At 30.9% G+C, this 27838-nt stretch overlaps 4 protein-coding genes across 9 annotated transcripts; 2 read left to right on the top strand and 2 right to left on the bottom strand.

Annotated features, from left to right (window-relative positions):
* The first annotated feature begins 2830 nt into the window (after positions 1-2830).
* LOC7496998 (putative cyclin-D6-1) lies at positions 2831-4755 on the top strand. The gene is made up of 6 exons (XM_002316634.4): positions 2831-3209; positions 3299-3385; positions 3479-3574; positions 3669-3873; positions 3965-4095; positions 4225-4755. The coding sequence occupies exons 1-6, from the start codon at positions 3033-3035 to the stop codon at positions 4456-4458; spliced, it is 930 nt and encodes a 309-aa protein (XP_002316670.3). The 5' UTR covers positions 2831-3032; the 3' UTR covers positions 4459-4755.
* A 3468-nt stretch (positions 4756-8223) lies between these two features.
* On the bottom strand, positions 8224-14507 carry LOC7497000 (disease resistance RPP13-like protein 4). Of its 6 annotated transcripts, none has more exons than XM_052445357.1 (2): positions 11551-14507; positions 8224-10148 (listed from the first exon to the last, which is right to left on the bottom strand). In XM_052445357.1, exon 1 carries the CDS (start codon positions 14139-14141, stop codon positions 11580-11582), a length of 2562 nt encoding a protein of 853 aa, XP_052301317.1. In that variant the 5' UTR covers positions 14142-14507; the 3' UTR covers positions 8224-10148; positions 11551-11579. The 6 variants fall into 6 exon arrangements, with proteins under 6 accessions (XP_052301317.1, XP_052301318.1, XP_024437065.2 ...); XM_052445358.1 differs by having other exon boundaries at positions 11573-14507; XM_024581297.2 differs by lacking the exon at positions 8224-10148 and adding an exon at positions 10907-11382.
* On the top strand, positions 8506-9705 carry LOC7496999 (probable disease resistance protein At5g45490). Its single transcript, XM_002316635.3, has one exon. It carries the CDS (start codon positions 8506-8508, stop codon positions 9703-9705), a length of 1200 nt encoding a protein of 399 aa, XP_002316671.3.
* Positions 14508-18675: 4168 nt separating the features above from the next.
* LOC7495277 (putative cyclin-D6-1) lies at positions 18676-20067 on the bottom strand. The gene is made up of 6 exons (XM_024611596.2): positions 19851-20067; positions 19693-19779; positions 19503-19598; positions 19206-19410; positions 18992-19122; positions 18676-18894 (listed from the first exon to the last, which is right to left on the bottom strand). Exons 1-6 carry the CDS (start codon positions 20028-20030, stop codon positions 18823-18825), a joined length of 771 nt encoding a protein of 256 aa, XP_024467364.1. The 5' UTR covers positions 20031-20067; the 3' UTR covers positions 18676-18822.
* Between the last annotated feature and the right edge of the window lie 7771 nt (positions 20068-27838).

Below are 27838 nucleotides of genomic sequence, written 5' to 3'. Positions count from 1 at the left end.
ATACATCACGTCATCATCTAGAAAAATCGTAATAGTTGCCACAGCCCTCACTTCTAGCTCCTACCAATCGTTCTGGTTGTTTTCTGTATAACGCCTTCACCATGCCTTTATGCACAAACAAATCCTTCACCCTTCTTTGTCAAAATCTGAAATTACTAGATCCATAAAACATGACCATGTCAAATTTTGCAAAAGAAATCTTTAATATCGTAACCAGACTCTGATACCAATTGTTATGAAACTTGCAATAATGAAGATGAATATTGCAAAAAAGAGAAAATAAGAAAGAAAACACAAATTTCATGTAGTTCGATAATGTGTCTACATTCACAGGAGCGATGAGCTATATTTCTCTATATATCAAATTAAGGTTAGATAATATGTATTTATAGTAAACTCTAGATGTATAAAAGGTATTATTAATTTCCAATAGTACTCCTTTTACTCCGCTTTAACATATGCCTATGAGCCATATACTACAACATTAGTAATTTTGGTTCAAGGAATTACTTTTCAAGTTTTTTATACAAAATTAACAGACCTTTTGGAAAAAAAATTTCTTTAATTACACCTAAAATTCTTTTATTTTTTAATTGGTTGCGATAAACATATAAAGTATTTTAAAGTTTATTTTCAATAGACATCTATTTGATGAATGTTATTGTTTTCTTTCCCAACAACACCAAAGAGGGGCGCAACCAGGACACATATAAGTTTGTCGTGGTGTGCACAATGTTAAATGGTAGATCTTCCTCCTGGATCAAAAGGAGTTTTGGTTGTGTTGGGATTAATCATGAAATTATGATTTGAAGGGTTTAGGAGTCGTCATCTAGTATTACGGTTATTAGAAAACCTACAAGTCTACAAGAGTCTGGATAAAAGAACTAGTTGTTCATGGGGCAAACACATCATCCTCAGTGCACCATACCTATGGTAAGGTGCATTGTTGATTTATTGTTTTTTTTTTTTCTAAATCATGTTTCTATTTGTTGGTTTATCTAAAGTTAAAAAAAAATCATTCTCAGTAATGAGGTCATTATCTTATGGATTTGAGGTAGATCCTCCTCAGTAAGGAGGTTTCTATCTTAGTGGGCTCAAGACAAATCCCTCTTAGTAAAAAGGTCTCAGCCTTATTAGGCTAAATCTTAATCATTTTAAAGCCTAAATTTTAATAGTTTATTTATTTTTATTTTGTAACTTTAATACTTGGGGATATACTTTACAACGTAAATTTATACCTTCAAATATTAAACTCTATAATTAATTCCTAATATTTTTTTGTTAATGCATTTAATTTAATTATGAGAATTTGCATTACATTGTAAAATTTATACCCCAAATATTAATTAAACAAATTGATTTTTATGGTGTTTCTGAAATTTTGATCAAATTTTAATGAATAATCACAAACTTGTTATGATACCTATAAATTAATTTTTGTATTTTTCAAAGTATGATAAAAATGCAAATTTTATTTTTTATAAAATATGCATGAAAGTTTTTAGCATTTGGTCGTATGCACACAAATAAAAACGTATTCTTTTTATTTTTTTAAATAAGAAAATTTGGATTTTTTTTGTATTTTTTTGAATTTTTATAAGAAAGTAGGTATGTTTAATATTGGGTTACTATCTTACGATGTAAGTTCACATCCAAAATATTAAATGAAATGGTTGGGAAAGACGTATGAAAGATCTATAAATAATTTTAAAATGATACTTGAATGGTGGTCGTTATTCGTCTGGTGGTGGTTGGAGTTGACACGATTATTGCCCAAAAAAGTGCTTCACGATCAGTTAAAATGGGAGGACCCTAACCAAAATGATGTTGTTATCTTTAAACCTTTAAATTAGGGTTTTAGTAATTGGGATCGAGCGATCTCCAATTTAGTCCCTGGTCTTTCAATTTAAGCTCAAATGTCTTTAATTGAGACAAAATTGATTAATTTTATGCAATTAGGCCCCTATCAAACATCAATTGACACCCTTTAAGTCTGACGCCTTTTTTAAAGTCGTCACTGGTTTTTAATTTGTTCAATTTAGCCCCTGATTAAGCTTTAATATTTGATTTTCTTCAATTTACTCCCTGAAAAAGTTCAATACAACCCCCAATGTTGCGCGCCTTCTGCAAAAAGATCCTTGATATTTAATTTCTTTAATTTAGCTTTTAATTGACCTATAAACTTTGATTTTCTTATAATTTGACCCATGATATCATTCGATTAAGCTTGTAAAGTTAAATTTGGTACTTAAAAATTCCAGTCTTCTTAGATAAGTCTAAATTAGGTTTTCAAACTTAATTTTTTTACCAATTAAATCCTTAATAAAAATTAACGTGACCAATTAAAAGTCTAATTAAGTCCTTACACTTAATTAATTCTTTTAATTTTGACCCAAATTAATTCTTAAACTTAATTAAATCCTTAATTAGGCTCATGATTAAATTAAATCAGCCTATTAAAAATTTAATTAAGTCTTCAGACTTAACTTTTATGCAAATTCCTCTAATATCCACTTAAGTTAACTTTGAATTTGCATTGTGTTTCACATTTAAGCACTTCAAAGGTGCAATTGAGTTTCTAATATTGTTAAAGATCCAATTTGACCGCTTCGTCTCTTATTTATGCATTTAAATCCTTCTTCGGTCTGTTCTTGTCAACCAAGTCGTTTGTCCACCTATATTTTTTTTTAATTTTTCAACCTCTTTTTGTTTTTATATTATTACTTTTGTATTTTATTATATTTTTTTATATAAAAAATGATAATTTTGGGTAACATGAAATTGAGTAATGAGAAAGTTAATGGAAGAGGAGCTGTAAACCGAGAAGTGAAGTGGAAGAGTGTTTCTTTTATTTTCATTTCAAACACAGAAAGCGAAGCTTCTCTTTCTATCATTATTGCTACTCACCTTCTTTGGCTCACTTTTCTCACACTCCCTCTCTTCTCTTATTGACTCTCTTTCTGTCTCTTTTTCTTACGAAAACACACTTTCATACAAACAAAGACACACAGACACAAAACAAAAGGTGAAAAATGGAGTTTGATCTTGAAAACCCTTTGACAAGCTTGAAAGAATACGTATCTGATACAATCCCAGATCTCTTTGTCTCTGAATCTGATCACATGCCTTCAAGAAATTTCCTACACTGCTTGAAAACCTCTGACTTCTACGTTTCCTTTCGTGAAGAAGCCATTTCTCGCATTTTACAGGTGATAAACACAACACTAACTTATGTGTATAACCTCCTTTGTTGATATTGGGTTTTGTGTTGTAATAATGCTGTCTTAGCTTTTGGCAGGCACAATATTCTTGCAACTATGACCTCTTCATTCCCTACCTTGCAGTAAATTACATGGATCGATTCATTTCCAGGCAAGAAATTCCGGTATGGAAACGAATTAAAATATAAAGTGTACGTCTCTTGCTATTTTGCTCGGATTCTTGATTTATTCTTGCTGAAATTCTTGGTTCTTTGAAGCAAGGGAAGCCATGGATTCTTAGACTTCTAGTAATCTCTTGCCTTTCTCTAGCTGCAAAGATGAAGAATAAACACTTCTCCATCTCCAATTCTCAGGTAATAAGCCCCCATATTTCCCCATATATTAGCCGACTATGCAATTCAAAGTTGGCCATGGAAACTTACGTGCATAGTTTAAACAATGAAACAGGAAGCGGAAGCTGGTTTCATCTTTGACACACAAACAATTAATCGCATGGAACTTCTCGTTCTTGATGCCTTGAACTGGAGAATGAGATCGATTACACCTTTCTCTTTTGTGCATTTCTTTGTTTCTTTATTTGAACTCAAAGATCCATCATCCTCACAACCTCTCAAAGACAGAGCTACAGAGATTATTTTTAAAGCTCAAAATGGTAAGCACCCATTTATCTCAAAAACTTTTCTCTAATCATATTCAACTTTTTTTTTATTAGCATTCAATTCTATGTATGTTTTTTGTTGCAGAAATTAAGTTTCTTGAGTTCAAGCCATCTATTATTGCAGCATCAGCCCTTCTTGTAGCATCCAATGAACGATTCCCATTGCAATTCCCTTGTTTCAAGTGCTCAATCTACTCATGTGAATTTGTAAATGAAGTAAGCAAGGATTAACCAACACCCCAAAATTTCATTTTTTTGGTTTGTTTGTTATATATATATATATATATATATTCTCTGGCTTAGCATTGATGGCAATTAATTAATGACTAATCATGCATTGTTTAGGAGAAGCTGCTAGAATGCTTTAATGCACTGCAAGAAATGGTGGAGATGGAATGGTACGAGTCAATGTTAGATACAATGTCCTGGACAAGAACCCCATTGAGCGTGCTAGACAGGCATTTTACAAAATCAGAAAATGAGACCACGAGCATCATCACCAGCACCACCACCATCACTAATGGCAGTACAGTGCCGGAGATCAAGCGGCGAAAATTGAATGGCTACAGCGGCAAATGATGGCAATATTTTGTTCAGTTTTTCTCAGTTCTAATATTATTGGGACTCTGCAATTGGTCCATATCTTAACATCATCAATGTCACCACCATAATAGAAACCCAAAAAAAGATAAAAGCCAAAAGAAAAGAAAAGAAAGAGCTATGATTTCGAGCTATAGAAATTTATTGCAAGCTCAGTTGGTTGTATACCAAAAGAAGAAGAAGAAATTCATTACTTGCAATGAGACTATCTTCTGAATTTTATTTTTTTTGCTTTCTATAGAATTTTGGGATGGAATGAGAAGGGTATTAATGGAATGGGACCATGAAGGACAGGACAGAGCTTTGAATGTTGCTTGCCACATTTGTTTGTATTTGTTGTTTGTAGGGTTGAGTTTGGTTGTGTCCCTTGCTTGGTGGAAAAGAGAGGGACTTACCAAGATAATGAATTATTACATGGAAAAAAGCAAGAAATGAATTGCATATTTTTTGGTCAACGCATAGGGGAAAGCCTGTCATGGATAATTAAAAAAGAAAACAAAGAGCCAGTAAAGAATTTGGAGGGAAATAAATTAAAGTAGCAGCAGCTGTTGTATAGATGAAATGCATGTGTTTGTGGGGATATGAGAGAAGAAACAACGTACAAGACACGTAGCTTTCTTTAAGATTATGGTATCTTTGTCGAAGAAATAAGCTATTCATGTGCTTCGAACTTGAAAGCTGCTTGTATTTGGAGCATGTTATAGGCTTTTATTGCCTGTAATTTAATATAGTTAATAGGTAGTTGTCGTCTTGTTTTACTCGGGCATACGGCTGAGTGCAATGGTTAGACTCGAATGATGTTTTCTTCTGTAAATCGGACAAGGACTAGCATATACTATAAATTATCTAGTCTAGGCCAGAAGAACCAGAGGTAGGTTGTTTGCCTTCAAGTTAAGATAACTAGCAGAGAGTCTCTGATGTTAAACTGTGATAATGCCTATCAATTCTAGTATAAGCAACCGAGATCAAATCGTCGTGAACGTAAAAGAGAAAAGATGTATATTAATATTAAAAATAAATTTTTAAAAATAAAAAAATATTTTATATATATATTTTTTTAAAAATGCACTTTAAAAACGGTTGACTTGAGGCTTAATTGTTGTTATAGTAGAATGGTCCTATCCATGATTAGTTTGGCAGCACGAGGGCGATGGCATGAGACGTGGGTCTGATCCTGTATTTACAATAGACTGGACCTATCCCTCTGCTTGGTCCATCAATAAAGTCTATGCAGCTTGTTAATGAGTTGAAAGCATGCACCGTTATGTTCGACAGTCCAACAGAATTTGGTATAAAAACCAGTGATTGAAGCTCAGAGAAGGGAGAATTTACAGAGAAGACTACAGGAGTTGAAGAAAGCAGATGAAGGATTCATGTTATGATTGGAGTTGTCACAATTGTTTCCAACATGGGCCAAGGCCGCTTAGAATAAGATCATGGATCAGCTATTGTAGATTAAAATAATGCCCTAGAACTTGAAATCGTCAGGTGGATTGGTCCACTGTATGAAAAGGTAAACGACAGGGGTTAATTGTGAAGATTCAGGAGATGCTCGATAGAGTGGTGAAAATTATTTTTTAAAATATTTTTTATTTAAAAATATATTAAATTAATTATATTTTTTTATTTTATAATGTTATAATTACTTTTAAAATATAAAAACAAACGAGCTCTTCACTCTTCTACCCGACCACTACTTATTAAAGATTAAGAATCCTTGTGTTGATGTATTCCACAGTGTATCCAACATTGATAAGTACCAACCAAATGTTCACCTTGGTCAAAAAGCATAATTAAATTAATTATTTTCTGGTAGATGGTTTAAAAACTTTATAAATATATTAAAAGCAAACAATTTGGAATTATAATATTCTTCCTTCATCAATGTGAATGGACAGAATTAATGAACTCTCGCATCAGACTTCGTGTTAAATGGGAAGTCAATTTTTAATTGTCATCGGTTTAAATCATGATTCTACAGGCCAAAATCAGTACATTTTTCACATGAATGCCATCTTCCAGGTGTAGACAGAGCTCCAAGCATATTATCAATTCATTCCATGGCCTGAACACCATGGATATGGATGGCATGTTTATATATATGCATAATCAAGTTTGTTTGGTCTTCCAACCTTTGAACTTCGCAATTTCATTCTAACGGACCTTGTTACTATTTTTTCATGGAAAACTTCAATATAATCTCTGAAGTTATAGTTTTTCCAACCTTTGAACTTTGCAACTCATGTTTTAGAATGAAATTTTATTTTTTTTAACGTTGCAATCTTGTATATTGAAAGAGGAGAAAGAAAATCATTAAAAAAATTTAAAGAAAGATTGAATGCTCGGATGACTATATTTGACTACCAAAAAGGACAAGTTTTGTGTCAATAAATTTGTCTTTTCAAGAAAAGTTAACTGGAGGCTATGTTTCCTTATAAACATTTTGAAAAAAGTTGATTAAGATTCGTTTAGTTTCTTTATTTAGTTGATTCTTATTTTTTTTTGGAGTGATTGAAGGGTTGGAAATTAGTTTATTGAGTTCTCTTTGATTTTTTAAGGTGTTTTTAGTTAAAAACAAGTTAAAAAAAATGAGTTTTGAGGTTTTCAAAACTTAGAATTCTAATTTTCAATTATCAAGAGTGACCGAGCAATAACTCAGAAGACGACTTGTTGTATGTGACTTGTTGTCTGTTTAAAAAATATAGTCAGGTGCACGAGCGTGAACTCTTTGATGGTTGGCTAAGTGTGTGCGCCAAGCCTAACAACACCCGGTCTCTATGTATTTTTTTATTTTTTTCTATTTAAATATTAAATTTTTTTTTCTATTTAATTTTTTCTTCTTTTTATTTCTTATATAAATGAGTTTTATTATAATGACACACTTATAAAAATGAAAATCATTTGTTATTAGCAATGATAATTAATCTCTAACATAAAATAAATTAAAACATGTAAAATAAACTGAATAACCATGTAAAATATTTGCGGTTGCATCTATCTTTTACTTTTATTAGTTATTTAATTAGCACTAATAACTTGTTTTTATTTATTATTTCATTTAGCTTTTAATTTATTTTATTAAGCATTGATAACATTTTTTTGTTTCCAAATTAAGAAAAAAAATGCATGATATTTAAAAAAAACATTCATAACACATGCATTTCCTTATGTTGCATTAAAAACTAATTTAAAATCTTATCTTAGTTTATAGATAAATGATCTGCTTAGAGATGGATTTAATCTCGACAATTGTATATTTTGAAAATAATAAGGAATAATTTGAAGAAAAGCTAATGATTTTAAAGAATTACTAATAAAAAAATAAGAAGGGAATGCTTGCAATTGTCAAAAGAGATTGTCAAAATTATTTAAAAATATTTAAAAAATTATTAATTATCCATTTAATATTAAGCAAACCTCCTGTGATTAATCAAATCTGGATGGAACCTCTAATTGAAGCTCAGTGACATCTGGTGTGGGTTTATCGTTATAATAGAATTAACTTAAAGCAAGTGAAGCTGTGAAAGGTCATACATGCTCTCCTGTTAGCTTACCTTCAAGAGGAAGTTTTCATTGCGGCCAAATTTAAAGTTTATTTATTTTTTACTATTTTAAAATTGTTTTGATATGTTATATTAAAAATAAATTTAAAAAATAATAATAAAATATTATTTTAATATATTTTTAAATAAAAAATATTTTAAAAAATAGTAACTACTATACAGTATCAAATGCTCTAAATCATACGAAAATAGTAGTTTAGGACCCACAACTTTTAATTGAATTATTTTTCTACAGCATTATTGGTAAAAAACAAATGACAATAAAATAAAATAAACCCAACAAGGAAGACTTCGCTAAGTCAATGAACTCCAAAAAATGTCTCTGCAATTCATCTTCCTTGTATCTTCTTTGACATCATCTTCTCATTAAAAAACCAAGGCATTTCATCAGTTCTTTTTCGTCGCACCAAGTCTTGAATTTATTGCAATCTTGGCAAGCAAAGATTGAGAGAGTATTTCTGATATGGATGATGAAGTTGGAAGTTATTTGCTGAATCAATTTAGTGGTGGTCTTCAATCTTCCAAAGTTAGCTGGAAAAGAGATCTTCAGGAACTGGAGAAACTGATTCGACGAAATATTGAGAACTCACCTGCTAAAGAGAAGCCATCACTCAGGGAAAAGCTCTACCGCCTCAACAACATTTTGGTGGAATGTCAGGCAGCATCATTCTTATCTCGTGAAGGAATAATTTCCCTGTGGAGAATCAGGAATACTTTGAAAGAAATCAAGGAGGAGCTTAAATCGAAAGACTCTATTACAATTTCCTCAAATGGAAACTTTAGTCCACAACGGGATGATCAGGGGAACTCATCAAATGTTAGAGACACTGGCCGCCAGAGTCATCAATCTGTAAGTCCGCTGGTGGTTCATGGCTTCGATGATGAAATAACGTCACTGGTGAAACTGCTTGTTTACGAAAGAAGTAAAGAAAAGTTCAGTGCTGTCGGAATCACAGGGATGGCTGGTGCCGGAAAAACCACACTATGCCAAGAAATTATAAAGAGAGAAGAAGTGAAGAAGCACTTTGTTCCTAGGATTTTGGTAAGCATGTCGAAAAAGCCTGATGGGAACAAAGATGCCAAGATAGCTCTTGTGGAAAGAATACTGCTTTCACTTGGAGTTGAAGAAAATACCATCCAATCCGTTTCTAACAGCGGCCTTTCAGCTCTGATCTGTGCACTTCATGTGCAACTGATGGGCAAGAAGTATATGATTGTCCTCGATGATGCTCAGGAAGGAGATACGTGGTTTGAAAACCTGTATTCTCCTTTACCTGGTAAGGTTAAATGGGAGCAAAGCCTTGCGTATGGATTGCCGAAAGGCTATGGAGGAACAGTTATTGTCACGAGTAGGAATAAGGACTTGGCAAAGAAGATGGTCGGGGAGGAAAATGTACATCCCGTTCTGCCTCTTGCAGATAAAGAGAAATGCTGGCTTATTTTCAAAGATGCTGTTGAGCAAGATGGGACACTATTCAATCCCCCAAATGTGGAATTGGAGGATCTAAAAAAGGAGATCATAAGAAAGTGTTCTGGCCTTCCATTAGCAGCAAGAGTGCTTGGGGAAATTATGAAAGAAAAAATGGAAGAGGCACCTGTGCCTAATTGTCATACTGTGACAGTTCATCCACAGTTATCAACTGACAACAATTCGAATGTTTAATGCTTGTTTTGCTCTATTATTACTTTTTTCCCTTCGAGAGTTGTCTATGGTTTTCACCTCCTTTGTCTTTGATCTTACATTGTCATGTTTCTATTTCTGAATTTTGAATGAAAAGTCTCTCTTCTCTGCATTTGTTTCTGTGTTCAGTTGCAATATTAGCTGAATATTCCTACTAGCTGCTCGTTTGGCTTCTTTCTACTTGCACCAAATCCGCATAGCGGAAGACATTGATTTGTAGTTGGATCACTGAATGATTTTGTTATGTGAAGATGTTGCCCAAATCTGCTTCTTCGGAGGTATTGTCTCATGTTAGGGCTGATGGCCTTGAGGTGAATTTTGTTCTGAGAAAAGCATCTCGAGTAGAGGTGATACTTGGAGCATACAAGTTGTCAAGGCTCTTAACTCTTAGCCGACATGGGATATTATCATCGTTATAAAAAATCCTACAACAATTTTATACAAGCAAGGTAAAACAGCCAGTAGCTACCAGAATCAACATCAGATGTGGGATAATCATCTATTGCAGTTTATCCTCTCTTCGAAGTTCTCTCTTGTTAATCAGGCCTTCCAAATAAATAAATAAAACAGAGAGAAATCTGGTATTTTTAAGGATCTGCTCCAAACTAAACAGAGAAAAATCTAGTAGTCACTTGTGTATATGACATAATTAAATAAGTATGTGCTCCAAACAAATTAAGTGGATGGTCTACAAATATATTTATAGACTAATGGGACAAGTTTAGGTTTAAGAGAAGATCTGGTCACGCCAGACCATGAATCAAAAGAGTCATTACTTATGATTCTGATTGTTGGATTGCAATTAAATTTTTACAGAAATTTTCCAAAATTATTTTCTCTATAATAGCTCTGCATTACTATGAAAACCATCAAATCTTTAGATATTAAAATCTCGGTTTAATATAACTCAAAACAAGAATATAGAAAGACCAAGACTTTCTGAAGTCAACCTAAGGCTCCGGCTTAGCCACAATGCATCCTCCTGGCAGGCCTAATATCAAATAATACTAATTCAGTCTGGCATTATGAGTTTTGTCATTAGTTTATGGTCGATTATGTCTCTGTAAGAGTTAGTACAGCATTATAATCACAGAAAATTCATACATCTAGATATAATTCTTGTTAAATATCAAGTGGAAATTCTTTAATTGAAGCCAGCACAAAGTCGATAGGGACAGAATAATTAAGTATTAGTTCTTCTACCATTCACGATGGAATTAAGTACATATTTCACATGAATTTCATCATCCAAGTGCAGACAGAACTCCAAACAAATTATCAATTCATACCCTGATGTTTAATGGCCTGCATGTTTTGAGACAGCTTAATTCTACATGTTAGGTGCTGCGAATTCTTTTCTGGACTGGTCTTGTGGGCATAAGAAACCACCCTATCTGTTAGATATCCTACAGTATCGATAAACAATGAAATTATGAAGCAGTGATAAGCATTCAGGAGCAGTAATTTACATGAAGGAATTTCTAGATCCATACACATCCCATTTGAAAATGCCGCCGAATCCATCCCCCTTGCTAGCTCCTAGCAATGGCATGGTCAGTTCGTGAGAATTGGAGGCCTCACGGCTAAAATAAATCATCCCTCTAGTTTCCCTGCTAACTTGGTCCCCCAAATGCTGGTAAATAAGTAGAACATCAAATCCTATGATCATTGAGTGCATCAAAATTCAAGCATTCAGAGTTCCATGACAGTTCATATCAGAAATGATATTTTTGGAGCTCAAATATACTCAGACTCTCTTTCTTTTACATACAGAAAACAACCCTGCAGATGTAATGAAATGAAGAACAGAATCGAAATTAAAAATACCTGCCTGAAATCTAGAACATACTTTGAACTCAAGTAGAACTTTTGGAAAGGAAAGACCATGTCAATTCTAATTCTTCCAACGTCTGGTTTGCTAGCTTTTCTCTGTCCAGCCACACTCCGGTGCCATCACAAGGGAAGAAAGTCAGTTTAGGACATTTAAATTTCTCCAAGTAAATCAAATGCGGAAATGCATCATGCAGTACTCTCCAATCCATCTTTAGTTCTTTCAAAAATTTGAGACGCAGTATCTTGACATTCCACTTGTGATTTCCACCCTGAGCTTGACCCAGAGCACTGAGATGCCCACCTCTGATGTAGAGTTTCTGAAGATTTTTCAGTCTGAGAGGTAACAGCCACTCAGGAGCCTTAGTCTCAGGGTAACACTGAAGATCCAGCTTCACCAAATGTTCAGGAAGGTCAGGAATCGCTGCAGGGATGTTCTCTCGTCTAAAGGCATTGCTCCTTGTCAGTCCTCTTGAGTCATTTCTAATTTCCTCTTTTTTGACTCCGGATTTCCCTCCCCATTCAATTGTTAGCTTCTGAAGCGCTGTGATATGCCTTAGCGCTTTCAGGTCTTTAACTCTAGGGAAATCTTTCTTAGTTGTATAGATGCTCAGTTTCCTCAACTTTGGCAATCCTCTTAAATCATCAAGAGTTCCTGCATTTTTTATTTTCAGATTACTAATTACAAACCCCTTAAGGACTTGGAGTTCAGTAAGTGACCCAAGCCCCTTGGGCATGTAATCCAGCATGTAGCACTCAGAAATGTCCAAGTGTGTCAGCTTCTGGAGTGACACAATATTCTCTGGAATTGCCTCCAGATTGTGGCAAGAATTAAGATCCAAAATCTTTAGATTGACAAGCTTCTGGATGGTTTCAGGAAGCTCGTTGATCCTAGAGATTCCTTGAAGACTGAGAAACTTCAGATGCTTCATGTTCCTCAACCCCTTCAAGAATTCGGTGCTCTCCACTTCAACATGATGCTGCTGCCTCAGCCCCTTCAAGAATTCGGTGCTCTCCACTTCAACATCATGCCTGGTCTCCTCTGCTTCATTGTTCTCTGCTTCATTGTTCTTCTTAGATGAGTTCTCCCACCTTCCCAAGCAAAGAACATTAATGTTTCTCATCCTGGAGAACCATTCTGTGTTTAAATCTGGATAAGGATCGTTGACATTGAACAAAGCGTGCAGTGTCTCTGGTTTCGACTCCAAATCAAGCAACGCCTGCCGAGAATATTTCTCTCCAGTTTTGATCAAACAAGCCCTCTGACTAGTTGAAAAGTTCCCCGTGGGATTCCCCATTGAATCAAAATGGAAGAACCCCACTTTTTCAGCTACAAAAATAACCGCATAACGAATCAATGAGTGCATCCTGAACCCAACCAGTCTACGTTTCTTGATCTCAGGCTCAACAAACCCTTTCTCCAAGAATTTCTTCAAAATGCCATCAGCAACTTCCTCAGGCTTGTCAGCATCAACTTTTGGGTCTATGAAACCCTCTCCAACCCACCAATACATCAGCAATCTCTTCTTGACAACAGAATTCTCCGGAAACACCGAGAAACACAACAAACAAAGCTTATCTCTTAAATCAAGACTGCTATATCTCTCTTTAAAATCTACAAAAGATGAACACCCTTCAAATGCTTTGTTACCGCGTATTTTAAGAATCTCATCGATCAAATTCAGGGAATCTCCCCCACTAACATTTTGCGACTTGAGTACTTCATTGGCCAAATTCAGCTTGTATGGTGACGGTATGTGATACTTCAACTCCATTACCATCCCAGCAATTAACTTAATGTTAAGTTGCATTTGCTTGGTTAGGATGGCATGATTACTGGTGGTGCCATTTCGTACTCGTTCTAAATTCCTTAAGACACTCTGTAGGAATACACCTTGTCTTTGAAGACTCTTGAATTGGTTACCAACATGTAGTTCTAGATGTTTGAGTTTGTCACAGGCGCTTTGAACATAATATAAATCTCTGGTCAATTTCTCCAACTGATTATGCAGTTTTTGGTTGCTTTCACCTTCAGGATTCACACTGCCATCATTGCCAACATCGGCCGTGATGTTCTTGTCTTTCTTCTTATTCTCATCACTTGGATTATTGCTGGAAAATCCCAACATACAACAGCTCCCATCACTGATCACGTCCTCGATATTAGCATAATTGCTGGTTGTGGTGTTGCCGTCGCTGTTGCTGCCGCCTTCAGTAGTTGTGGTGGTGATGGTGGAGCCGGAGCCGGAGTCAAGGATAGAGGCCAGAGAAGGAGCCGGGCCAGAGGTGGAGGTGGAGGTGGAGGGGGAGGTGGCGGTTTCTGTGGCAGCTGCAGTATTATTACTGTTTCCTGGTGTGGATATGGAAGTGGTGGTGATACTGCTAATATTGTTGTCATTAACGTTGCTGGTGGTGGTGGTGACAGCGGCAGCCTCAAGAGTGGTGGTGGTGATTGTGTTATCGGTATTTAATTTTAGGGGCAAAGGAATTGATGACTTGGCAACGGAAACAAGATCAATCAAAGCCGGAATTGAGGCGATAATTTGTTGAATGGTTAATGCATCTCTAGAGCTATCAACAGATGACATGATTAAGCCGAAAACTCAAGAAAACTAGAGAGTGAAAGACAGGAAGCTCACCAAACCAGGACAAGAACTTCAGTTTGAAGCTAAGCTTGAGTTCAGTAGGAACCAAACTGATCAAACATGAACCTGCTCAGTTGAGACCGCCCCCAGCAAATGAAACATCAGTTTTTGATCAACTTGCTGTTTATATTTTGTAAGAGAGGAGCCCATATAATGGGATCTGAAAACTCTGCTCTTCTGCTGTGGGAAAGGTTGTGAATATATGAATTAGCTAGTATCTTTGGTCGACTGAGTTCTTGTCTGTGTAGTGTGTACAAGTGTTTGTTAGCTGGAAAGGAAGACTAGACTTCTATGTTATTTTCTTGGTCTTTGTTTAAAGGGAAAAGGAAGGCAATGCAAAGAGGGAAAAATATATAGCTTTTTCAAGAGTTTAACCACAGCTCATCTGCCATCTGTATTGAAAGTGATTTTAGAGTTGGTTTTTACATTTTAAAAATATAAAAAAAAAATTAAATTTTTTATTTTTTTATTTTAAATTAAATTTTTTTAGTATTTTTAGAATATTTTAATATATTGATATAAAAAATAAATTTAAAAAAATAAAAATAAAAATTATTTTAATATATTTTTAAATAAATAACACTTATAAAAATAAACATCAAAACTAACACATTGTAAAAGTAGCTATAAGTTATTTTCTTGGTCTTTGTAGGAAGGGAAAGCGATGGGAAAGCAAAGGGAAAAGTTGATGGGAAAGCAGAGGGAAAAGTTGAAAATGGCTTTGCTCATCAATCATTAAACAAATAATTTATAATTTTTTATTAGTTCAATCTAATAATTTAAAGTAGATTTAATAATTTAAACTATTAGATAAAATATCATAAAATATAATTTATATTATTTTTAATATACTCTCTCAAGTGAAAATCCTTTAAACTTGAAATTTACATATGCCTATATTATTTTATATTTAATTTTTTTTATTAAATAAATAAGAATGGTGAAATTCGAACTCGAGATATCAAAAAACTAATTCAATTCAAAAACTTAAATTATTAAATAAGGTTTTAGAATATAATTTATATTATTATATAATACTTTTCAACCTAAAACTAGCACTATCAATACAATGATTTTACATATCACAACCCACCGAGAATGGCTTGGTGCATTGTCAATCTTGGAAAGCCCAATAAATCATTTGAAGTTTTAGGTGATTTTAGGAGTATGCTTGTTGTTTATTTAAAAATATATTAAAATTATTTTTTTTTATTTTTAAAAAATTATTTTTAATATCAGTACATTAAAATAATTTAAAAATATCAAAAAATATTAATTTAAAATAAATAAAAATATTTAAATTTTTAAAAAATTATTTTTAAAACATAAAAATCTTATAGTAAATTAGCAGAAATTGTTAAAGGGCAATAAGTGTTCGTCCCTTCGTTCTTCTCCATTATGCCATTAGTTTATCCAAACAAGGGAGTGAAACATGCCATTCATAACAAGTAGAAATAAGAGTTACATTAAATTTTTTATATCTACATAAGAAATAAGTTTATTAATAATAAAAACGAAATAAATTATTTTTTTCTAGGACTAGTATACGAGATTAATCTAGTCATCAATTTAAATGAAAACCCTTTCTTTTTCTCTCAATTTTATGTAGCTTAAGAATGTATTTCATTTTTTTTATTATTAACCGAATTGTTTTCATTTACTTTCTTTAAGTTTAGGAATTTAATTTATTTTTATTATTTAAAAAAGTAAAAAAAAATATAAAACTATTTGTTAGTAACATTTTATTTATATTCTCCTCGTCTTAAAGAGTGGTTAAGTAATTAAATTATTCATCTGATTTAATATTTTGTTATGATGAAAATTATATTCATCATATCCGTAACATAAATATTAGTTACTGTTCTTATTAATTCAAATAATCTTCAGCTAAACTTTATTGTTGAATATTTTCCAGTTACCAACATATTTAATATGTTTTTTTTATAACAATTTTATTGAAACCTTTTTAATAATCCGCAGAAACTTTATGGTAACTTTCATAGTTACTGCTAAAATAACAGGATGCGAATACTGTTGGCAGATAACGACTTTAATTTTTTAAGACCCCATAAAAATGTAGTTAATTTTGTTAAATAATATTTATTTAGTTTTATTTATTAAGAGTAGAATTATATTTTCGGTTTAACCTATATATAATTCCTTTATATTTAGATTAATTATATATAGGTTAACTCTATAAGAACTTATAATAAACATATTATTGAGAATCCTAGCATCTTTTTGTGTTTGATTTTAATTATTTTAACATGGTATTAAAGCTGGTTTTATAAAACGAGTTTAATTTCAAACACAACTTTCACGGATCCAACTCAGCACCCAACCAAAATAAAGAAGACCTTGTTATATAAATAACAGCCTGTAGGTTTAGGCCTTACCTCAGTGCAGCCAACCATTGTCGTAATTGTCCATCCACTCAAACAGATCCTCCACAAATCAATCGAATACATCTAGATATGCAGCAATCCATTAAGCTTAGGAATCTTTGCTTATAACATCAAACCAACCATCAAAGCACAGAAAGGTGCGAGCTTCATTGTAGAGTTCTTCTCTTTCAATGAACCATCGATGGAAGAATAAGTCTCCATATGCTACCCTCATTAATTGGATAGGTCTTGAAATTTGTTTACAGACGAGGCCTCTAATATCAAAGGATGTGCGCATGCATAATGTCCATTGGTCCAGACTAGGAGGTGAATGAGCACGATCTCAATTTTGAATTCTCTTCATTTAATAATACGGTAGAGTATAAAACCTTAATCATACGATTAAGAGTGTGTATGGTATTGTGGTAGCTGTTGTAGTTATGGTTTGAAAAAAATTGTTTTATAAAAAGTACTTTTAATTGAGGTTGGTTTAAAAAAATAGGTGTTTGGTTAAAACTGTGGTTGAAATTGAGGTCGAAGAAAAAGTAGTTTTAATATGTTTGGTTAAGAATGCTTTTGAAATTGAGGTTATAAAATAATTTTAAAAAATATATATTAATATTGATAGTTTTTAATTTAAATATTGTGAATTTAACTATTGCTATTACATCATGAAATAAATCACACTTTAGATAAAAAAAAATTACTTTAACAAAAAACTATCTACAATTCCATTACATACAAAATTCATCCGACAAGAACTACAAAATTAGGTAAAATATTATTAAGAATAAAATTAAGATTACAGTACGAGTAAATTTAATTCACCTTAAACTAATTTTAAAAAAAACAAAAAAAAATTATTGTTCACGTTCACGTGAACAGTGCAAGTGAAATCAATTAACTGCATTGGTTTTTTTTAAAAAAAAAAACTGTTCAGTGAACAGTGGAGGCATGCTCCACTGTTCACTGAACAGTGGATGCATGCCTCCACTGTTTTTGAAAAAAAAAACCATGTTCACTGAACAGTAAAGCACGGATCAGGATTTTGGCCGCGCAGGAAGCAGCTCCCTTTTTTCTTGCGTTTCAAACGCAGCAGACCATGGGATCCATGAACAGTAACACGCGTTTGTTAATTAACCAAATAGTTTGTTGCATGAAATCGCAGGAAACGTGAACGCTACCACGTTGCCGAATGCTTTCTAAGTCTAACACAAGCTCTCAAGTCCTGGATGCTTAAATTTTAGATCCAAGTCAGAAAGCCCACTTTGTTTTTTTTTTTTTTTGGTTTTTTATTCAGCGAGGAATCATGAAATGGTTTCATTATGTTCTTCAACACAACCTCTTAAATACAAGTGTTTAGACATATATTGATGATGATAATGCATGAACCAATTGGAGTCCCAATATTTACGAGTAGTGGTTCATATGAATTTGAGAAAACTGAACAATATATTGTCATTTTCCAGCTATGTGTCACCATTGGAGATTGTGATGTGGCTTTCGTCTTCCTTTCTCACTTGGTGCATAAAGCACACTTGATGTGACATAATGTATGGTGAGAAATATGATTTATTAATTCCTTAAAACTCCAAAAAACATCAACTTCAAAGTTGTTGAGAAAAACTCAATGTCTGAAATTTTATTCAATAGATAACTAACAACCAGCAAACTAATTGCTAAGGTGGTGGCCCAATAGAAAGAGTTTGGAATCAAGAGGTTTGTTCTCTTTATGGTCTCAGGTTTGAACCATATGGTTGCTCATATGATGGCCACTGGAGGCTTACATAGTCGTTAACTTCAGGGCCCATGGGATTAGTCGAGGTGCGCGCAAGCTGGCCCGGACACCCACGTTAAACTAAAAAATAAATAAATAAATAACTTAAATAATATATCTTAGTTAAGCAATGACAAATTGAAAAATAAACAAAATCTGAAATTAACATAGAAATATAGAAAAACTATAATTTTTAAACATGAGCAATCTAGGCTTATCTCTGAATCTGAGAAAAGGACTAAAAATCACGTCTTTAAAATGGATTTTGGCCTCGAAAACAACCTCTAAAATTGATTAAAAATTGAATCAATCAAACACTTTGGTCAATAGTTATGATCTATCAAAATAATAGTACATGCTTGCCCTTCCAAACTGTTTTCTTTGAGTTTTTGTTCACATGATCCATGGAATCTCAACTAATCGTTCCATGTAATAATGGGGGTTCTTGTGCATGACTTCGTATCTAACATTGCCTCGTGCCATTTTCGTTCTCCACCATTTCTTGCAGTGTATCAAAGCAATTAAGCAGATTCTCCTAAAACACGAATAGTCATTAATTACCACCAATAAGGCTGAGCAGAAAATCTTTCGTGTAAAAATAAACAAACTAAAGAATGGAATTTTGGGCTTACTTCTTTCACACATTCAAAAGCGGAGATTGAGAACTTGAAAGAAGGGAACTGCAATGGGAGTAGTTCTTTGGATGCTACAAGAAGGGCTGATGCTGCAATAATAGATGGCTTGAACTTGAGTAACTTAATTTCTGCAATAACAAACATGGAGTTACTAATCAGAACTGAGCTAAATACAACTAAAATAAACATTCTGAGAAAAATTAACGATTACCATTTTGAGCTTTAAAAATAATCTCCGTAGCTCGGTCCTTGAGAGTTTGAGTCAATGCTGGATCTTTAAGCTGCGATAATGAAATGAAGAAATGCACAAAAGAGAAAGGTGTGATCGATCTCATTCTCCAATCCAAGGTATCAAGGATGAGAAGTTCCATTCGGTTAATTGTTTTGTTGTCAAAGATGAAACCAGCTTCGTCTCCCTGTTTAGTTGTTTAAATTGATCATAAGTTTCCATGGCCAACCTCATGTCATACTGTGAACCAATAAATGGGGAGATATGACGGTCTATCACCTGAAAATTAGAGATGGAGAAGTCTGTGTTCTCCATCTTTGCAGCTAGGGAAAGGCAAGAGACTACCACAAGTCTAAGAATCCATGGCTTTCCTTGCTTCCAAGAACCAGCAATATGAACCAGAATTTAACATATCAAGAATTTTAACAAAATAGCAAATTACAAATCATTTTGATGTTCTTTTTCATACCGGAATTTCCATCCTGGAAATGAATCGATCCATGAAATTAACTGCAAGGTAGGGTATAAAGGGGCCACAGTTGCAGGAATATTGTGCCTGCCAAACAACGAAAGTCATCATTACAACACTAAATACAAGAGCAATAACTTTTAGCACTGTGCACTTACCTGTAAAATGAGGGAAATGGCTTCATGACGAAAGGAGACGTAGAAGTGATCACATGTTTCCAAGAAGTTTAGTAGATTTCTTGAAGGCATGTGATCAAATTCAGAGGCAAAGAGATATGTGATCGTATCAGATTGGTGTTCTTCCGAGCTTGTCAACGGGTTTTCAAGATCTAACTTCATTTTTAAAAACTTTATACCTTTGTCGTTTCAGTTCTTCTTCTTCTTCTTCTTCCTTCTTGTTTTATGTGTATATGAAATGTGTTTTTATAATAAAGGAAAAACAGAGTCAAGAGATCAGAAATAGAGCGAGTGGAAAATGAGCCAAGGTGAGTAATCTATCTATGTATTTTTCAACCATCTATATTTATATACAAGTCGGTCGGTTTGTCCACGTGCTGCTGTTTTTTTTTTTTTTTTGAATTATGCAACAATTAAAATAAAAAATTATTTAGATTTTAGATAAAAAAAAAATGTATCACGATAGTTAAAAACCTTTTTTTTATTTATGCATTTTTTTTTGTTTTTTTTTTGTTTTTATAAAAAATAGCTTTTTTTTATCAATTCATGGTTTCTTGAATAAAAGCTTAAAGTATTTAAAATAAATATTCATAAGCATTTTAATAATTTAAATAAAAAATAAAAAATATATTTCTCTAATCAAAACTCTCCTTCCTTATTCATGTATTTCCTTTTTATTTAACTAAAAAAATATCTGTTTTTATTAGAAACATGGTTTCTTAACTAAAAAACAGATATTATAATATGAGAGTATGTTTTAATAAAAAACAAAAAGTTGTTTTTACAATTTTAACATGACTATATAAAAATAAATAAAAAGAATAATTAATTGAGAAAAATATATAAATAATTTATAATAAAAATATAAAAATAAATATTTTATTCTCATTAAATATTCATGAGAAATTATTTAAAAAAACTCTACATAATATAATTATTTATAAAATAATTATTAATATTATCATAAAAAAAAACTCTATTCTTATATGAAAATAATGGCATAATTGAATTATTTTTCAAACATCATTTTATTTCAAGAGAATAAATAAAACAAGAAAAAAAGGGGTAAAGATTCAAAAGAACAAGACCAGATCCACTGGTTTATTATTATTTTTTTAACTCAAGCGGACATCATGCATTTACTTGAGTCCTTTTCATAAATAAAAAGGACGACAGCGTATCATCCACAACAATAAATTCTAACTAGTTTTAGTGGCTGAAAAATTAGTATTTGGGCATTTTGAATTCAAAACCTAAAAATTATAGGGAACAAATATGTGAAAATAAAAAACATGTGGACCAAGGTGTAATTTTCAACATCCTAGGACCAGTAAAAGACATTTTGGGCTTTAGATGTGATTTAAATATGTTTTAGATTCTCTATTTTGATTATTTCCGTATATTTCAATCTTCCAATTCAAAATCTTGAATAATTAAGGACTTATTTAATGCATGTAATTAATATTATTGACTTTCTTTTAAATATATGATTTTTATATATTTTTAACACAATCCAATAACAAATGTAGAATTAATGAAGTAAACTAAATAGATTTAAATAATAAATGTCCTAAAGAAATTAACTTGTTAATTAATTTTTGCCAATTATAAATAATGCATAATGTTGTTATCGCTAGCCCTAAAATAGGTAATCTTAAAGGCACGCTTAATTCATCCTATGATCAAAATGCTTGTAAATCTCTAACCAAAATCCTTCACTTGCAAGCTTTTCTTTTCTTTTCTTTTCTTTTCTTGTTTTTGTTTGCAATATAATTATTTATTTCTGTTATTCAATTCTTTTTGGAAAACCTCCTGGCTCGCATGGCTCCCAGCTGTGCTGTACTGCGAGCTTGAATCTTTTTAACAATTTCAAGTTCTACAAAAGGTCAAGGGGATACAATTTAATATTATATGAATTGACGACTAAGCATGTGACATTTATAACTGTGTGAACTGTGTTTCTTTTTTTTTTTTAATGGTGGGGTTATTTTTAAATAATTTTTTATGTTAAAATGTATGTCATTAATTTTTTTTAAAAAAAAATTATTTTTCACATCAGCACATTAAAATAATTTAAAAACACTAAAAACATATTAATTTGAAGTTAAAAAAATAAAAAGAATTTAAATTTTTTCAAAAATACTTTTGAAACGTAAAAACAAACGGGCTCAAAATATATAAAAAAAAAATCAGAGCATGTATAATTGGCTTTACTACAACCAGCGTTATGTGGGGTTAATAACAACAACAACAAATTATTTAATCTGTTGCCCAAATGTTTTTTCAATAAAATAAAATAAAATAAACATTAATCAAGCTGAATAATTTGCTCCATATATCTTAAAATCTAAGGCATGCAAGCTTAAAATAAAGTTAAAAAAATATAATGACAAACACAAGTAATTATTAATTCGGTACCTTAATAATAATAATGAATTCTTAGGTAAAAAATACGGTTAAATAAAGAAAAAAAAATTTTGAATCAATTAATTACTCTTTGAAAAATGATAAAAGACTAATATTAGCAATATAAAGTGGGTTAAATTTGTGATTCTCTTAAAAAAAAATTAGGGTGAAAATGTAAGTTTAAAATGATTTTTTCTCAATAAAAAAGAAAACCCAGTACGTTTACGCATTAAGAGTAAAGCCACGTGTTAGAGGCATCAAACTCAGAAAAAAAACATTAAAGATTTTGTAAGAACCAGTACTTTTAAGGTTTTTTTTAAAAAAAAATTAATAGCGACGGAGTAGTAGTGACGAAGTTCTGCTTAGGTCATCATTTTCAACCTCCAAGAAACTTGACGAAGACCATAAACAACAAACCATTAACTATTGCCAAGAACGGTTGAGAGAGTTCACTCTCTTGATTTTTTTTTTAATTTTAATTAAGATACATCTAATTACCTGATCGATTAAAAATTTATTACTTTCAATCTTAAAATTGAAATAATTAAATAGGAGAACTTTAATTTTCAACATTGTGTGCCATTGAATCAATAATTTATAAGTTTCCTTTTTATAAAAATATGTATTTAGGTTGTATTTAGTTAGAGTTTTAGAATAGAAATTATAAAAAGGTGTTTTGTAGGAAGAATAATAAAAAAACTATTTTTTTTTTTTTGCTGAACAAGAAATTCATATTTAAATGAAGAATAAGGAATTATTTAATAAATAAAAAACTTAAATATTATTTTTCCATTAAAATTTGATACATAATATTGAACTTATATTCCATAAAATGCATTATATGGTTAGTAAAAGTAAGATGATTACGAATTAATCAAAATATTGTTTTTAAATGTTCCTAGTCAATACTGTTTTAATAATGGATATTTATTAATTATCATTGTTGAGACTAATACATATTATGTTCTTTTCTTTTTCTTTATGAAAAGAAACAAATGATCTCATAAGTTGAGATATGAAAAATACCTAAAACTAATATTTAGATACTTGTTACATAACATATACACTGAATTGATCTGCATGAGAATTCCATATGGAAATATCACCTATGTTTATGAAAAGATTCATGTGACAGTTATGTAGGTGATTTTTAAACTTGAGATTATTAAATTATCTTATATAGAAAGTATTATGTTTTGATCTTATTACACATTATCTTAGTAAATATAACAAATTAACAGACATTGGATATAACATAAACTATATCAAGATATTTGAGTGATTAAGTGATTAAGAGAGGATTCATCAGTACCCTAGGTAAATTAGAGAATCATAACACGTTGCTAGATGGTGCACTTAATCTTCAAATATAAATTAATCAACTATTCAATTGATAATAAATTAAACTATTTAATTTATTTTATTCTATTTATTTAGAATTATAATTTATATTTGGGTCAACATATTAGGAACATAGTGAATCACACATTTTAAGAATCATTAGTCAAAAATTTAACTGGAATAATTAATCAATTGTGACCTGATTGAAAATAATTTTAGAAATTAAGCACATAATATATTTAATTCATGAATTATAATTCTAGTTCATGAATAATTAAGGAGAGACTTGATTGATTAAATTTCTAAAATTATTCTTAAATAATATATGAATATTATTTAAAGGGAAAATTAATATTTTTATTTATTTATAGGATTTTTAAGATTTCCTATAAATATAAAGTTAAGCCTATTATTTTGGGAGAAAAAAAAAGTTATGTCAAACAATTTTTACATAAAAATTACGTAAATATAAAATTAGAGTTAACACTTTAGGTTTTGCAAATCTCTCTCTTCTAAATAGAGGATTTAGAAGAATTCTTATTGATGGTTCGTGTGGATTATTGTTGAAGGTTAGACAATTAAATGAGCTCTAAAAATTTAATCATAACCGAAGAATATCAGATATTCAAGTAAATTTTATACAACTCTAAATGTAATAAAATTTTAGAAATTTCTAAATAATTTTATTTTATTATTTTTGAATTTTGAAACCCAACAATTAACTATTATGGATGAAGAAATTGAAGGGAGGCATCCATTAATTAAGTTGGTTCCAATTCCTTTTTTTTTTATTATTAAAAAGAATAATAAACAAAGAGTAAAACAAAAGTAAGAATTACTTTTTAGAAGGAAGGCTTTTTTCTGTTCCAGAAAGAAGAGGGTCCTGAAGGCCCAAACAGAGTAATAACCCTAGCAATAACGTGGAGTGGGGAAGCCCACATTCCCAAATAACCAGTAAGAGGTCCGGAAAAATGCTCTGTCATATGGCAGTCCAACATATTTACTGTTTTTATTCTTTTAATTTTTAGAATTTAAACATTAAAGTTAGAAATATATAAAATATATAAAAACGATAGAAAGTACATTTTTAAAATATTTTAGAAAAAAAAAAACTTAATTTTAATGCACCCAAATATTGTCTTAGAAATATGCTCTACCTTCAAATTTTCCTTCGGCTACCAAAATTATCTATCCTCGAAGGAGAGTAGAATTATTATTGTATAAAGTTAGTCTATAAAGTTAGTCTACATAAACTATATTAGATAAATAAAATTCGATAGAACCATATTTCATCATGTGAGAGTACAAACATTATTCCATGTATGTTGTCTTTAAAAATATATAGTTTTTTAATGATTGATAGACTATGGTAATCATGATGTTTTTTAATTGAAAATATATTAAAATATTTTTTTTTAGAATTTGTTTTTTTAAAATCTTTGATACCAATATATCAAAACTATAAAAAAACATGTATAAAAATATTAATTTAATATATTTTTAAATAAAAAATAACTTAAAAGCAATTTAAAAAGTAGAAGCTACTGTAGTGACAAACAAGCACTGCATCTAATATAATTTCTTAAAATAAAATCATTTGCCAAAATAAATGGTTGATAATATTGGAGAATAACTCAATTGTGTTTTTAAAAAAGTCTCTTCTTTTGAAGAAATGATATGGCTTTAAATGAAGTGTACTGTGTAGTTTTAGGATTGAACAAGTTATTCAAAACAAATCTCAATTTACTCAACCTAGTTTAGGTAAAACTAGCTATGTGACATATGCATCTACGCAGGTCGAATAATTTTTTTTTTAGCAAAATAATAATATTCAGGTGACGCAATTGTGTTTTAAAGAAAGAGAAAAATCAATATCGAAGAAGAAAAACCAATATCAAATGAAAAAGAAAATATGCTAAAAAAATAATGCTAACCTATGTTAAACTATTAAGCATATGACCTGAAATACAAAATCTAGAAAAACATCGAAGTCTCATCTTTAACTAATCAAATGTTGAATGATGAAATTAAAGAAAAAAAATACAAAATAAAAAACAAATAACAACTATAAAAAAAAAAAAAGCCCTAGCCTGCTCGGGTCAACCCGCTAAACCTATAGGCTATATCATGAGTTTAGGATAACCTTATAAAAAGAAAAATAAAGAAAACCACATGAACTCATGTTAGCATATAAAACCTGTGGCCTAAACCATTTGATCGGAAGCACCAAACTTGAAAAATCATAAAGCTCAAATTTCAATAAATCAAATATCAAATGATGAAATTGAAAAAAAAATTAAAAAGAAAAAATAACAATTAAAAAAATAAGGTTCAATTTTTTTTAAAAGGATGGATAATATTAGATTGAAGGTCTAAATATCACTCAATTGCTCCTAAACCAACCCAATAATTGCAAAAATATTTGAATTATAAAAATACCCTAGAATGTAATGCATGAAAAATCCATTTCTAATGGTATTTGAGTCATTTAACTATTTATTAAAAAAGAAAAAAAAATGAAAACGCTCATGAAAGTTTTAAAAAAATTGAATCCAAGGATATAACTATGTTTTAATTATGCATTATAAAACAAAAGGATGTAAGGGCATGTGAGTTATTTAACTATTCATTAAAAAACCTAAAATGCCCTTAAACACAAGCTTTAAAAAAAAAAATTGAATTCAATGGTATAATAATATTTTCAGTGTATATTATAAAATAAAAAGATATATTACCCCATTTAAAATGTATCTTAACATATTTTTGTCAATCCCCGTATAGGTCAGATAGAAAAACTCACTGAATCTAGGAATTCATATGATCATTGTACTTAATTATTTTAAAATTAATCCAAACCCAAGCCAAGTCAAGTGCTCGTGTGTTTTTAATGCAAAGCCTGTATTGAATAGGTCGTTTTTCTTTAATTAAAAGCATTGATACCCTACAAACTTTATTTTTACTTTCTAGGAAACCTTTGTATAAGCTATTAAAAAAATATTTTGTAATCTTTAAATGTGGAATGAAGACTTTTCGAGTTTAAAAATTTTACCAACCAAGTGTTGTTTAAGATTATTTTTTATTCATTTACAATTAATCTTAGACAAATTAATATTTTATTTTGGAGAATATTTTTAAATGAAATCTTAATTCTAAATATGAGTAAATATCATATAAAAACCAATTTTCCCACATCAAATTATGATTTAATTATGAGATTGTTAACTATATATTATATTTTCCTACCATTGAGGATTGATTTTTCTACGTTCAACGAGACAGGAAACTGACATATAGTGGAAGAATATGGTAAAAGGACAACGAAGAGTGCGTAACACATAGCTGAAGTGATCGTAATTTAAATTAAATGATTTTTTTACAATTATTAATTATATCTGGTCATTAATTAAATACCCAACAAGTCAAGGTCAGCCTTCTTGATGACATGATCAGGTGACGATCTGTTCAATTCTTGGAAACTTAGGACATGTTTTCATTGCAGACTAGCACAGTAGATTTTTTCTCCGGTGATTTGCGTTGAAAGTAGAGAGAATTTGTTATTAAAAAAAAGGAAATAAAAAAAGAAAGAAAGTGGAGAGAATTTAAAAAGACCAAATCGAATTAATAAATAAAGACCAGGTAAAGATGGTCCAGTGCTTTCTGACTCTCGCAGCAGCAACCATAGTATTGGCAGCGAAAGTTCCACGCTACCATCTAATGCTTTCTCGTAAACAAGTTGGGGCAATATATACATCATCAATAAGGTTCATTTACTTTTTATACATTATTCAATTATGTTTCAATAACCGTTAATTATTTAATTATTATACAACAAGTGAGAGTTATCTCTTATTATATAAACTGAAACCAATGAAAATTTCGATGATTAAGAAAAATATAGGGTGATTTTATAGATAAATAAGGTTCATTTACTTTTTTTTTAATTAACGTGAATGTCCAAGTCAATTTGCGTGCACATCGATTAATCCCACGGGTTCTAAAGTTAACGATCATGTAAATCTCCAGTGACCCTGAAGTTTGTGAGACTCGAATTGGTGACTTCTAGAGACCAAATCTAGAACCTAACCAGTTGAGTTATATCCTTCAAGATTAATTCATTTACTTTTTATACATGTCATTAGTGTGGCATGAATGATAAATTTCGGTGACTATTTACTTCCATTACCTTTAGTTTGGTCACTATTTTTATTTAAATTTTTTTAACT

The sequence above is a fragment of the Populus trichocarpa genome, chromosome 11 (assembly GCF_000002775.5).
Source record: "Populus trichocarpa isolate Nisqually-1 chromosome 11, P.trichocarpa_v4.1, whole genome shotgun sequence".
Lineage (NCBI taxonomy): Eukaryota > Viridiplantae > Streptophyta > Magnoliopsida > Malpighiales > Salicaceae > Populus > Populus trichocarpa.
Note: the sequence above shows the minus strand (reverse complement) of the source record. Positions and strands in the feature narration are given on the sequence as shown.

What these genes read in the sequence shown, in the direction of transcription:
- LOC7496998 (XM_002316634.4), top strand. Translation starts at nt 3,033, where the DNA reads ATGGAGTTTGATCTTGAAAACCCTTTGACAAGCTTGAAAGAATACGTA. An exon ending in TTTCCAGGCAAGAAATTCCG is followed by an intron (nt 3,386 to 3,478) that starts GTATGGAAACGA and finishes GGTTCTTTGAAG; the next exon opens with CAAGGGAAGCCATGGATTCT. An exon ending in CATGTGAATTTGTAAATGAA is followed by an intron (nt 4,096 to 4,224) that starts GTAAGCAAGGAT and finishes TGCATTGTTTAG; the next exon opens with GAGAAGCTGCTAGAATGCTT.
- LOC7496999 (XM_002316635.3), top strand. Translation starts at nt 8,506, where the DNA reads ATGGATGATGAAGTTGGAAGTTATTTGCTGAATCAATTTAGTGGTGGT.
- LOC7497000 (XM_052445357.1), bottom strand. Translation starts at nt 14,141, where the DNA reads ATGTCATCTGTTGATAGCTCTAGAGATGCATTAACCATTCAACAAATT.
- LOC7495277 (XM_024611596.2), bottom strand. Translation starts at nt 20,030, where the DNA reads ATGAAGTTAGATCTTGAAAACCCGTTGACAAGCTCGGAAGAACACCAA. An exon ending in TCTCCATCTCTAATTTTCAG is followed by an intron (nt 19,411 to 19,502) that starts GTGATAGACCGT and finishes ACAACTAAACAG; the next exon opens with GGAGACGAAGCTGGTTTCAT. An exon ending in TATTTTTAAAGCTCAAAATG is followed by an intron (nt 19,123 to 19,205) that starts GTAATCGTTAAT and finishes TTGTTATTGCAG; the next exon opens with AAATTAAGTTACTCAAGTTC.